Source organism: Megascapheus bottae, chromosome 19 (genome assembly GCF_031878675.1).
Source record: "Megascapheus bottae isolate mThoBot1 chromosome 19, mThoBot2.hap1, whole genome shotgun sequence".
In the NCBI taxonomy this organism is placed as follows: Eukaryota; Metazoa; Chordata; class Mammalia; order Rodentia; family Geomyidae; genus Megascapheus; species Megascapheus bottae.
This window is the reverse complement of record NC_143527.1, coordinates 36,067,936-36,081,918: the sequence shown is the minus strand read 5'-3', so window position 1 is coordinate 36,081,918 and position 13,983 is coordinate 36,067,936. Positions and strand designations below refer to the sequence as shown.

Here is a 13,983-nt window from a genome sequence, read left to right as displayed (position 1 = left end):
AGAAGCTACATGCTCCTTTCACCTGACCCCCCAAGGAAAATCCTGTGCTCTCAAGTAACAATAGCTGGCATTAACTACTTGGCATTTTATATAATGCTTATAACAATTCTGTTAAGTGTATATAATTATTTCAAGTTTACAGATGGGAAAACAGATGGAGAAGTTAAGTAATAAGTGGTATTTCCAAGGTCAGTCTGTGGGAAGGCTGTGTGTGTGTGTGAGTGTGTGTGTGTGTGTGTGTGTGTGTGTGTGTGTGTGTGTGTGTGTGTGTGCATGCAGTTACTAAGCCTTGAACTCAGGACCTAGTGCTGTCCCTTAGCCTTGTCACTCAAGACTGGTACTCTACTCTTTTTGAGCCACACCTCCATTTCCAGCTTTTTAGTGTTCAGAGATAGGAATTTCAAAACCTGGGTTTCTAACCAGTATCCTCCAATATCAGCCTTCTGAGTAGCCATTACAGACAGGAGCCATGGTGCCCAGCTTAAAATGGGCTATAACTCATTCTCTCCTGTCTTGTCTCTTTGATCTTGAATGTGACAGGTCACTCTACACATCTGCAGAAAAAATTTGCTGGCATAACATCTTCCCCCAAAGCTATCTGCAAAATAAAAGTGTCAGCCGGACGCTGTGGCTCATGCCTATAATCCTAGCTACTCAGGCAGCTGAGATCTGAGGATTAAGGTTCAGAGCCAGCCCAGGCACAAAAGGACATGAGACTCTTATCCTCAGTTAACCTCTAGAAAATGGGAAATGGGGCTTGGCTCAAAGGATAGAGTGGTAGCCTTGAGCTGAAGAGCTCAGGGACAGCACTCAGGCCCAGAGGTAGGACCGTAGCCTTGAGCTGAAGAGCTCAGGGATAGCGCCTAGGCCGAGTTCAAGCCCCATCACCGCCCCCCCCCCACACACACAAAAAGTAAATAAAATAAAATGTCATGGCAAAGGAACTTTTCATATTAAGGGGGAATGCCCAACATGTTATGTATTAATTCCCAAGCCCCAGACTAATGACAGGAAGTAAACGATTGCACAGAGGTCAAGCTTCCTGTCATCAGGGCAAATCAGCCCTAGCGCAATTCAGATGCCAGTTGGGGACCCCTCCCAGCCAGGAAGCATCTACAGTCAGTAACCATGGACTCAAACTGGACTGGGTGCTGTGGGGATCCAATACATTTACTCTTGGCTTCTTCGGAGATAGTCTTAACTTTGAACTACCTCACTGTCTCTGAAGGATAAAAATGCAGAATGTGGATGCCAAGGAAAGATGAAATTTATTCACTGATAAAGCCTTTCCTCTCAAACTTTGTCACTTTATCGAACTTTGTCACTTTAGCGTAGGAACGAGGGGTAACTCGAAGGACAACTAGGTGAGTATAGCATGCTAATGCAGACAAGAAGTGGGGCAATGTAAACTTAGACTACTTTTAGTGAAAGAGAAAAGAAATTTTAAAAAAAGTTTACAGTGGATACCTATACTTTAAACAACTCTACTTTGGAGGATGGGGCACAACAGGAAAAGCAAGGTGAGGCATGACTAACTATGTACGAGAACCACTAGGCCACCAACATGCCTGTAAGCCACAACATGGTAGAATAGTTAATTCCACAAAAACTACAGCAAGTATCAAAACTTAGCTCTCCCATAATAAAAATCTGCTTATTCAAAATTTCCAAGATTTTATCGGGTTTTGGTGTGTGTGTGTGTGTGTGTGTGTGTGTGTGTGTGTGTGTGTGTGTGTGTGTGTGTGTGTGTGTGTGTGTGTGTTACTCTATGGGCTTAAAACTCAAGGCTGAGCACTGTCCCTGAGCATTTATACTCAAGGTAAATGCTCTACCAGTTGAGCCATAGCTCCACTTCTGGCTTTTTCAGTGCTTCACTGGCAATAAAAGTCTAACTTTCCTGCCCAGGCTAACTTTGAACCAAGATCCTCAATCTCAGTCTCCTGAGTATCTAAGATTTCAGGGCTTCGTTTGTTTGTTGTTGTTGTTGTTTGGTTTGTTTGTTTATTTGGTTTTTTGCTCTGTTTTGTTTTTGCAAGTATTGAGAATTAAACTCAGAATCTCCTGATTGCGAGACACATTACCATTTGAGCCATGCCTTCAAGCTCTTTTGGCTTTAAGTTATTTTTTACATAGAGTTTTGTGATTTTTGCATGGTTGGCCTCAGACTACCATGCTACTACATCTCCCAAGTAGCTCAAATTATAGATGTGACCCACAATATCAAGCTTTGGTTTATTTGACATAGAGCCTCACTAAGTTTTTTCCAAGGCTGGCCTCAAACTTCTCAAACAGCTGGGGTCACAGGGTGCACTGCCATGCCCAACCCATCCTTCTCTCTGAGGAGTAGTATGGTAAGGAAGATTGGTTTATGTAAGCACTCACTCAACACATAATTATTCACTACTATCCAACAAAGGACCAAGTACAGGTCAGTTAGTCCCTAGGGGACACCATGCAGACTTGCCCAATTAGTTGCCTTTATGTGGTAAAATCACCTTAATGTTATCTGAAATTAACTGGGATAGGAACAGCACCCATGAAAACTGTACACTCAAGAAATTTATATAAAAATTAAGTGTAAAAATATAGAGCAAATCCGTTCAGGCCAAAGGTTGGAAACTCAGAATTATCGTATTTCTGCAGCAGAGAACATTGTAATGATCAATGGTACTAAAAGTAGCCCAGAAAAATAATGAAGAATTTATTACCAGAAATAAGAAAAACAAGAACCTTATCCAAAATAGCAAAATGTCCATTAACATCATAACATAATTCACTTCCCTGTGAATTGTTTTTACAATAGGAAACAGAATTTAATATTTTTTTCTTGAACCCAAAAGTATTTCCTTTCCCAAGTGTCCTCTGGGAAAACCTTGTTCATAAACAAATAATTCCAAGATAACTGGATTCTTTGTTCAGTGTTTCCATATGGCTCACCACTAGCTGTGGCTCCCAGCATTGCTGCTTCATGTTCTATCACCTCATCAGTAATGTCACGGAAAGACATTGACATGCTGCTATTGTTACCCAATACAAGACTTTAAAGGAAATTTATGGCTGCCTATATGCTTTAATTTTCCATGAAAAATGATTTTCATTGCTGCCATAGCCGCGTAGACAGCAAAAGAGAAAAATGATTTAATTAGAAAACTGCCATAATTAGGAGTTGGTTGTTTCTTTTTTTTCCAACACATTGTTTCCACATAAAAGTTATATTACAGCAGAGCTACATTTGATTTCAGAATATTATTCTCATCAACCTACTCTGGAACACAAGACAATGTTGAGTCACAACTGAAGGAAGAAAAGAAGGAGTCATCAACTGGGGAACTTATACATGCATATGGACTTTTAGAAATGGTATGGGGCATAAAGAGGGTGAGGAGTATGATAGGAGAGGCTGCCTGTTCTGGAATGATCCAAGAAAAGCAGGACACCAGCGAACAGGCTGCTCATCTAAGACTGTAGGAGGATGATAATGAGGGAATAGTTAATGGAGAGAGCAGTGGTAATGGCAGAAGAAAGAAAACTATCTTTGTCTAGAATAAACCTGCCTTAGGGAGAAGCACCTATAATAAGCTTCGGAATGACACCTCCAAGATTTCTTCTGTTCTTGTGTGTGAATGTGTGTGTGCTCACATGCACACGTGTATACACACATATGGGAAAGCATTGCACTTTATACACATGACAAAAACTGAAACTGGGAACTTTGATTATAGAAGCCTGAAAGATTGATTGGTCTACTTGTCACTTCCACAGAAGTTTTGAGGTATGGCTTGAGGTAAAGCCTAGGGAACTTCTCTTCAACTATAACTCAAAAAGCAAGGCAAAGCCCAACAATAAAATTAAATTGAAAAAATAAAAACAAGGTAAAGGAAATGGAGCCATGGCCCAAGTGTTAGCTTGCCAGCCTTGAGGAAAAAGGTAAGGAACAGCACCCAGGCCCTGAGTTCAAGTCCCAGTACTGGCACCAACAGTGGTGAGGGAGGGGACTATAGGACAGCAAGATGAGAAATAAAATAATTGATCTAGATTTCAGAAGAGAGATCCCGCATTAGAAGAACTCAGATTTTTTGTCGTTGTTGTTAATTCCATTAGAGCATAGAGAATTTTACCAATTGTCTCAGCCAGACATTTAAAACATTCTAAACTTTGAACCCCAACCGTGTATCTGTAGACCATGCTTTTATAAGTTCATCCTCTTAGACAAGTATAGTTTTATCTCAACTGAGGTAATCAAAGAGTTCTCATTGATTCATTGGCAATAGTCAACATGTCACCAAGAAATGGAAGACACTGGGCTCTGCTATGATCTTAGCTGAGCTTCTAAAGCTTGGCAAGAAAGCCTGAGAAACAAGCATTGGAGACCCTAGAAACTTCTATGCAACTTGAGTTCTTCATAAGGATGGACCAAGAGAGGCCCAAATTTACCAGTGGAATCTTCCCAACTCTTATGAGGAACTCCTATTATGGGAAGCCCATTATAGAATGGCAATTGTGTTACTTTACCAGGAGATGTTGTTATGGAGACAGCTTTGAAGGCTCCTGGGCAACGCCAGTATATAATTAAGGCTACAGGGTGATCACAGGGCAGCCAGCAGGGTAACTGCCATGGAAACCATGCCTTGCACTTGTCCTTTCCCCTTTCCTTTTCCTTTCATGCTAGTACTGGGACTTGAACTCAGGCCCTTGTGCTCTCACTTGACTTTTTTGCCTCCATCTAGCATTCCACCACGGAGCCACACCTCTTGTCTGCCTGGATTTCAGTAAAACTCTAAGTTTACTCTCCAGTATTGCAAAAACCCTCAAAACAAACAAGAACAAACTAGAGTAAATCAAGAGGCCTAAGCTAGACAAGGTACAGAAACTTACTCACTTCCCAAGGACCACAAAAAGACCAGATTTGGTCTTCTGATCTGTCATTGTTTTGGGGATGTGGAGTAGTGATGATAATGTGACACTGTTTCCAATGGAAGCAAGGGTTTCCTACAGAGACAGCTTTGAGAAGGGCACTTGGCACCTGGAGGTGCTGCCATCTGGGATGCCTTTTCCCTGGCTTGTCTGAAATATAAATTCAGCTGCTTCTGACCTCAGCCGCTTCTTCCCAATAGTTCTGAAATAGTCAAGTCAGTTTGAAATTCATAGGGATAAGACAAGGCCCTATTCAACCCAGGAAGAATTCTCATGGGAGCACTTGAAGGTGCTGGAGAAACTCATGAGGAGAAACATGAACATTCTGACTATACTTTCCTCACACACCCATCAATGCTTTTCTCTTGAATTCCCTCTCTTTTCCCTACAAGGAAGAAGACATGGCAACCATTTACAGATGCAATTCCATTTCACGTGCCTGAATTTACCAAAATGAAAAGCGGGGTGTTTTTTGAAGTTGCTGAACTATCCTAGTATTTTCCATTTCTTTATATGTTTTTCATATTCTCGGAGAGCTAATAATCAATATGACAAATACAAAACATGTTTTTCTCAGACCAAAGGAAAATACCAAGAAAGGTGAGCACCTGAGAGAGAGAGATGGCAACCTTCTCTGAGAGCAGAGTTGAGAAGGAGATGTACTAATTCCTTGGAGGAAGGAAGAGGGTACTGTCATCCCTAAGTGGCGGCTCCCCCTGTGTATCTTACAGTTTCTCACAGAATTCCAATTCTCCCCTGGCACCAATGGAACATCCTTCTGAGTCACTGTCTGAATACACTGGCACCAGTGCAGTCCCAATGACATCATGGGAAGTATTACTAAACGTGATCATGTGGTGCTTCAAATGCTAACACATTTGATGTGTAGGTGGTCCAAAGACTGGATATGTGCCCTGCCTCTGAGACCCACAGAGCTTATTACTCAATAGGAAAGAAAAAGAAAAAAAAAAGGGGGGGGAGAATGCACACCAACAGGGAGGGAAGAAGGAAGAGAAGGGGGAAATTGCTCCATGTTCTGATGCTCAAAGAAACTTAATGGCTCATTTAATCCAATCTATCACACTTAAGAAGAAACAACCACAGAAGCCAGTTAAAACTTCTTTCATCTTGCAAATAAACTATTGAGAAAGAAATTTTACAAACCTCTCTTATAGTGTAGGGAAAAAAATAAAGAAGACTCATGACATGAGGGGTCAAATGATATCCTACCAAATCATAAAGCCTGATGGAAATGTCTTGCTTCATTGTTTGAAGATATAGCACAGTATACAGATGTTGCTGTGGGCACTAATACTTTACATATTTTAGGGATGGTTTACCTGTCATAAAATGTACCTATAGCAAAGGTAAAATGCAAATGATTATAATGAGCAACTTTAATAATTTAATAAGTTTAACTAAAGTTATGTACAAGCACCACAGCAATCCAGTTTTAGAACATTTCCATTACCTCTGCCTCACAAAAAGCACTCCTCTGAGCCTATTAGCAATAAATTGTTACACCAAGAAACCAAACAATATATGTATGCCCCTATAACTTGGCCACTTTTGGACATTTTACATAAAGCTAAACAATACCATAGTTTATGATGGGCTTCTATTTACTTAGCATAATGTTTCTGAGATGCAGCCAAGTTATAACAATGTATTAATGTCCCACTTTTTATGGTTGACTTGTATTCCACTATGTATACATGTTATATCCTGTTTATCTAATTCACTCATAAATCCACATTGGACTGGTTCCAGTTTCTTTTACTTTTTTTTTTTTGTCGGTTGTGGGACTTGAACTCTAGGCCTGGGTGTTGTCTCTGTGCTCTTCAGCTCAAGGCTACTGTCCTACCCCTTGAGCCACAGCAACACTTCTGGTTTTCTGGTGGTTAATAGAAGGTAAGAGTCTCATGAACTTTGGTGCCCAGACGGGGCTGCCATGATCCTCAGATCTCAGCCTCCTGAGTAGCTAGGATTATAGATGTGAGCCATTGCACCCAGCTAATTTCTTTTACTATTAATCATGACATCCATGGATACATTTGATGAACCGAATTTCCTTTCTCTTGAGCAACTTCTTAAAAATAGAGTTGCTGGCCGGGAGTTTGGCCTAGTGGTTAAAGTGCTTGCCTAGCATGCATGAAGACCCGGGTTCGATTCCTCGGTACCACATACATAGAAAAAAAGCCAGAAGTGGTGCTGAGGCTCAAGTGGTAGAGCTCTAGCCTTGAGAAAGTCCAAGGACAGTGTTCAGGCCCTGAGCTCAAGCCCAGGACTGGCAAAAAAAAAAAATAGAGTTGCTGAGGCACATGGTATCCTTAATATGTGGCTATTAAATCCAAAGAGTATAAGAGCAAGGACTCAATATTTGCATACCCAATGCTATGGACATGGTATTGGAAATATAAACATAATTATATAGACGTAAAAACCTATGACTCTATAGACATAATGTTTTATTTCATAAATTAATATGTATCTATGATATATATAAACCCTTAGCCTAATTTTGATTATGTTCTAAAAACTAAGTGCCAGTGATTGAATACAGAGATTTCCTTCTTGAACACTTGTATGTTAAACATGTCATTTGAAATATGATGTAAAAATCAATGTTAATAAATTCTTTAAAAAATAAATAAATGAGAGAGGATGGAAAAAACTAGAGTTGCTGGATGGTAGTCAATGTATGCTCAACTTTTCAAGGAAATATCACACTTTCCAACAGAGCTGTATAAAGACCCAGAGGTAATGTAGGAGGCTTCCAGTTTCTCTGCCTCCTTGCTTTTAGCCATTTCTGTCCCTGAATCCATGATATGCCCCTTGTAGACAGTGTGTAGTTGGGTCTTGTTTTTTTCTTCTTAAATTCGGTCTGAAAATATGACTTTGGGACAGGGATATTTAGTTTATTCACATTTAATGTAATTATTGACATGGCTGCAAGTGATAAATCTCTCCATTTTTATTTATCTAAAAGTGCCTTTATTAGTCTGTCATATGGAAGGACAGTTTTGCCATATATCAAATTCTTGGCTGACTGATTTTTCTTCCAACATGTTGAATGCATCATCTTCTTGGCCTCTAATGCTTTTGATGAAAAGTCAAAATTGAATTTTTTCATACTTATTGTATCATATTTCTCTTGCTGCTTTTAAGATCTTTTCTTCTTAATCATTTGGTTATAATTTGTCTATGTAAGATTCTTTTCTGGCTAGTTCTTAGAGCTCATTGAGTGTTTAGGATCAAATTTGGGAGTTTCAGCCAGCATGCCTTCAAATATTTGTGTCTATCCTTTTTTCTTTTTCTGGGACTATTTTTACACATATAGTTATAAACTTGATTTCCATGGGCCTTGAAGATTCTCTTCACATTTTTTTCAATAATTAAAAACAAATACCTTGGTTCTTAGAAACTGAATTTTTTTTTGCTACACATTCTGGTTTACTCTCCCTTTTTTATTCCTGCTATCTCAAATTTGTTACTAAGTCCCTCTATAATTTTCATTTCAATTTATGTTTTTCAAATACAGTATTTCAACTTCTCTCTCTCTCTCTCTCTCTCTCTCTCTCTCTCTCTCTCTCTCTCTCTCTCTCTCTCTCTCTCTCTCTCTTAAAGATTCTTTAAACTCCCATTTCCTATGTGGGGAATACAAAATGTTTCTTTTTCCATCTCTCCCAACTTTATCCTGTTATAGGAAAATAAATTTGCTAAAACTTCAAAACACAATTCCTTTCTTGAAATTCTGTATTCAATAAGCCTTTCCTTCAATTCTCTGAACATGGTTTGCTTTCCCATCTCTAAACCTATTTTAATAGGTACTTAGTGGTGAGTTTTTGTCTTTATTCTCTTTGTGTGTGTGTGTGTGTGTATGTGTGTGTGTGTGTGTGTATGGCCTAAATAGTCATAAATTCAGACTTTTTTTGTCGGTCATGGGCTTGAACTATGGGCCTGGGCACTGCCCTGAGCTCCTCAGCTCAAGTATACTCTCCTACCCCTTGAGCCACAGCACCACTTCACGTTTTCTAGTGGTTTATTGGTGATAAGAGATAAGAGTCTCACAGTCTTTAGTGTCTGGGCTGGCTTTGAATCATGATCCTCAGATCTCAGCCTCATGAATAGCCATAATTATAGGCATGATCCACTGGCACCTAGCTAACTCCTACCTCTGAAGACAGTCACTTAGTGCTAATTCCTATGCACTGCTCTTTTTCTGCATACACATTACATTTGTTTCTTACCTTCTGCTTCTCATTTTGGGCTGAATACTGGGCATCTGGTAGCAACTCCAGATTCTGACTTTTCCTCCCCAAGAAGAGCTGTTAAAACTATTGTTTTACTTATTTAGAAGTTCTAGACTAAGTCTCGAAAATCTGCATCGTATGTAAAGTACAGTTGATGATGTCTTTGATCATTGTTATTCCTGTTCCCAGGTCAGATTCCTGCTGGTCATACTCATTCCTGTCAGGGATTTTGGTCAAACACAGGAGCCAGAAAGGCTTCTTCTCTCTGCTTCTGGTTCAGTGTAGGGTCTAGAGATCATACTCAAACTCAGGCTGCTTTCATGTCTGCCATGACTTTAACTTGCACTTGTCTTAACTTGCTGTGGCTCTCTCATCTGTGAAGGAATCTTGGGCCTGCTCCATCTCTGCAGCTCATACATACACACTAAGTTCAATGTGGAATTACATAGAGCTTTGAAGTCCCTGATGACTCTCCCACCTCCCAGAACTACTTTTTGGGGGGTCGGTAATAGGGTTTAAATAGGGTCTGGATGCTATCTATGAGCTTTTATGTTCAAGGCTAGTGCTCTTACCACTTCGAACCACAGCCATTAACTGAATATAAAGAGTCTCCTGAACTTTCCTACCTGGACTAGTGTCCTGAACCAGGATCCTCGGATTTTAGTCTCCTGAGTCACTAGGATTATAGGCATGAGCCACCAGTGCTTGGCTCCAGAACTATTTAAGCCAGCAGTAAGACCTCTGGTCCATTGCTTGTTCCCAAGCTACTGGAGCCACTTGCCTCTCCTGTTCATTCACTTCTGAGTTGGCCACTTGAATTGACAATCTTCCAAAGGAGGAAGGAGGAGCATTTTCTGGAAGTGGCAGAATATCCCACCTTGCTCTAGTTAAATCATGACACACAGCTGGAGGATACAAAGGGCAGAAACAGGCAGAGACAGTCCAGACTCATTCTGTTCCTATCTGAAGTTGACTAGTTTCCCTGAACAAATGCTGTTGAGTCTGTGTTATTGTTACAGCATGAAAACAGGTGCTGTGGAGAATCTTCTCTCAACTTTTTTTTTGTGGGGGAAAGAGGTTTCTTTTTTTAAATCCCTCCACTCACACTGGAAACCAATGTCGACCATGCTTCCATTCTGCTGGATTGGGATTATTAATGCTACCAAGAAGTATACCACATGAATGAAAACTCTAGTATGAGATCTCATTAAATGAACCAAAAGACATATAAGCTGGGCTCTGGTGGATCATACCTGTAATCCTATCTACTCAGGACACTGAGATCTGAGGATCATGATTTGAAGTCAACACCAACAGGAAAATCCAAGAGATTCTTATCTCCAATTAACCACCAAAAAGCCAGAAATGGAGGTGTGATTTAAGTAGTAGAGAGCCAGACTTGGGCAAAAAGGAACAGTGCCCAGTGCCTGCATTCAAGCCCCAGTACACACACACACACACACACACACACACACACACACACACACACACACACACACACACAACCATATAAATGATAACATCACAAATTTCAATATCTATTTCATTAGATTATGTTAAGTAAAAAATGCAGCTTCTAGGACCTTAGATGGTGAACCTCTTCCTAGACATGGAGAAAATGACAGGCACCAGAAGGAAGACTACCCTGGAACCCTTCCATTTGATGACACATTCTCTGCTGTGTCCCTTCACAGCTCACCCACTTCTTTTTCTTAGTCTTTAGTGACAGATGCACACAGGCCATTCCTGTTAACACTTTCTCTAGGAAAGGTTCATGGAAGTCTTCTACACTGGCTTATCAGAAGATTTTCCTTTGTCTTTCCCCTCAGACAGGCTGGGTCTTCTTGGGGTGTCATGTAGGCTCTGGATACCCTCAGGGCCCCAAAGGTGGAAAAGAGCTTTCTGCTGCATACACTTGTCTTTCTTACCTTAGCAAAGAAAATCCAGGCTGCGCACTGCCCTGGGCTCAGAAGGCTTTTCAGTTTCATTGTGGTGAGCATGAGAAAGAATCCTAAGATTCCACTGGAAGGAGAAAATATGCTTTCATTAGTGAGGCTACTACCTTGGTTCAGACAACACCTGGCGAGTTTCTACAGCATTCTACCAGCCTGTGTCTTTTCTCTTTTTTGTAGCCCTGACTAGCTTTGACACCTCCCCTCTACAGCCTTCCAAAAGCTGGGATTACCACGTACTTTCTAATCTCCATCCCATCTGTGTTTTCCAGTGATCCTTGAATAAAAACCCTGAAGTTCTTTTCTAAAGGGCTATTTGAGAGCACTGGAGCTGAGGAAAGAGATGGACACAGAGATTAGGAAGATTTCTGGCTATATCAGAAGAGGGAAATCAATGAAATGGATAGTCTTCCCTTTCCTATACTATTTCTAGCAAGTTTTTTGTACTTGCCAAGGTACAGCTTCAATTTCTATTAAAAATAGGATGTATATTTTTCAAAAGATATATTAATTATAGAAAATGAGTTTCCTTATAACATTTTCATGCATTTACTTTGGTTATATTCACATACACACCCCCACATTCCCTTTTCTTGCCTCCTCCAATCCCACTGAAGAATTGATATTTCTTTCAAGCAAAACCAACAAGCAAAGAATTATAACAATAATGAACATGCCAGCCTTCCAAAGGGGCAGAGAGGGCACACTCCCTGTGCTGGAATCATTTCTAAAACTGTCAGTATGTGATCAGGCTCAACGTTTTCAATTCTTACTAGCACTGGAAGCAGAACAATTAGAGATGAGGCAGACAGACTTTTACAGGCACACACAGAAAAGCGAACTTCTCACTCATATGTGCATGTGGTAGCTTAAGTGTGTGAATTTTAACAAATTAATGAAGTGATCTGAATTCAGGGCCTTATATTTGCTTGGCAAGTGTTTTACCACTTAGCCATGTCCCCAGTCTCTTTGGCTTAGGTTATAGTTCACATTGGGTCTCATTTTTATGCCACGGCTGGCCTCACATTGTGATCCTCTTATCTCCCTCTCTAGTAGCTTGGACTAAAGGCAGGTACCACCGCACACCTGAGGCTTTTAATCTTAATTGGAAAGTGATACAACTACAGTTGTACCCAAAGCTAAGGTGGGAGGGGCGCATACAAGTTAACCCCATTTGTACCTCCAGATGCTCAAATAGCTCTGAGTGGCAAGGGTGTCATCCTGAGCGGCTCATTCTATTTCTCCAGAAAGAACATGATGTGCTGTTTTGGCCACAGCAGGTATTGAAGAAATATTTGTCAGGCTAAAGTAAATCAAGCACTTCCTAGGACCACACTGAGCAGCAATGAGTATGTTTTCACATCACTAGTTTCACAGTCACGCTCTCCAGGCAAGTCCAGGGATGGGGAACGGGTTCTCCCTGGGGATGCAGCAACAAGTTTGGCCCCGATCACCTGCAAAGTTTGTTCCCACTTGCATCTGCACTAACGGAAGTCTGGACAGCTGCCCAAGACTCATACTTGAAAGGCAAAGTGTGAGTGTGTGTGTGTGTGTGTGTGTGTGTGTGTGTGTGTGTGTGTGTGTGTGTTCATAGCCCATTGTGAACAGACAGAGCAGGCTGAAGGTATATTCTTGGCTGACATTGAGCAAATCTTCCTCCTTTTTGCATGTCTCAGGTTCTGTGTCCTTCATTAGGAATAAACACAGTTTATTTTATGTGACAGAACCCAGAAACAGATCAAAAAGGTTACTTAGCCCCAAAAACTCACTAAGGAGCTAGGTTCTTGACTAACCAAACAGAGAGAAGTTCCAGGTAGCTGTGGCAGTAAAAAGTGATCAGTACCTGGTACTCTTCTTCTACCCCCATCCAGCCCCCATCTCCTTCCTCTCTGAGCTTCTGTTCTGCTGTCCACCTCCAGCAGGAGAGAGGGCAAGATTCTACCTTGAGCTTCCTCTCAGGGAAGATTCTGGGCTAGGAGAAGCTGTTCCTGCTTTCCTGCCAGTGTGTTTAGGGAATGAAAACTTTGGATTCCTTCCATTGTTCTATTGGTCATGTATGTGAATTGTTTCCACACTATACATCAATCCATTTTCCTCCTCCTTCTTTAAGCTTCTTCTCTCCCTTGCTGTGGGGGGCAGATCTGGAAATCAGAAAGAGGACCCCAGGAATAGGAGACACTCCATTTCTAGGGTACCTAAGTCATGGTACCTGTGTACCCTCAGGTCTCTACGACCCCCTCTGAGCCCTCTCCCTCAGACTTCCTCACCATGACAAATCTCAGACTGGGAGATGGCCATGGAGGAAGCATTAAAATGATAGAGAAAAATTGGACACATACTTAGCTGAAGGGTTAAATGAAAGAAAATTAAATCAAATTAACATGTTCAAATCCTCAAAACAAAGCATATAATTTGTCATGCTGGCTTATACGAAGACTGCACATTTAGATGGGGCAGAACTAGGACCAGAGTGTCACTCCTTAAAGCCAACACCAACAACCTGTGAAGTGATGCGTGTTCTTAACAACTCGACAAGCACTAACCTCCCCATCTGTGCCATCTGCCTATACACCAAATCATCACACTTAAAGGAAAACCAGCTGGGCTTAGAGGCTCATGCCTGTAATTCCAGCTACTTGGGAGGTAGAAACAAGATTTCAACTTGAGGCTGGTCTGGCCAAAAGAAAAAAAAAGTCAAAAAAGTCAGACTGTGAAACAAATGAAAAGCAAAATGCCTGTAGGTGTTTATTAAGGTGGAACACTCACAGGAAAATGTGAGAATCCATATAGAGAAAAAAATCACAGTTGGGAAAGGTAAACAGGAGAAATATGAACTTCAGTGCAGTTATCCATCTGATTGGTCT

General features: G+C 40.9%; 1 protein-coding gene across 3 annotated transcripts in view; it reads right to left on the bottom strand.

Annotated features, from left to right (window-relative positions):
• Nucleotides 1-13,983, bottom strand: part of Slc35d4 (solute carrier family 35 member D4) — an 80,818-nt gene that overhangs the window by 27,266 nt on the left and 39,569 nt on the right. For all 3 annotated transcript variants that reach the window (XR_016538828.1, XR_016538829.1, XM_090353340.1), the window contains exon 13: nucleotides 11,096-11,189. Coding sequence is in view for 1 of the 3 variants with exons in the window: in XM_090353340.1 (XP_090209466.1) it covers nucleotides 11,096-11,189 (94 nt within the window). In the remaining 2 variants the exon portion in view is untranslated. The remainder of the gene's footprint in view (nucleotides 1-11,095; nucleotides 11,190-13,983) is intronic.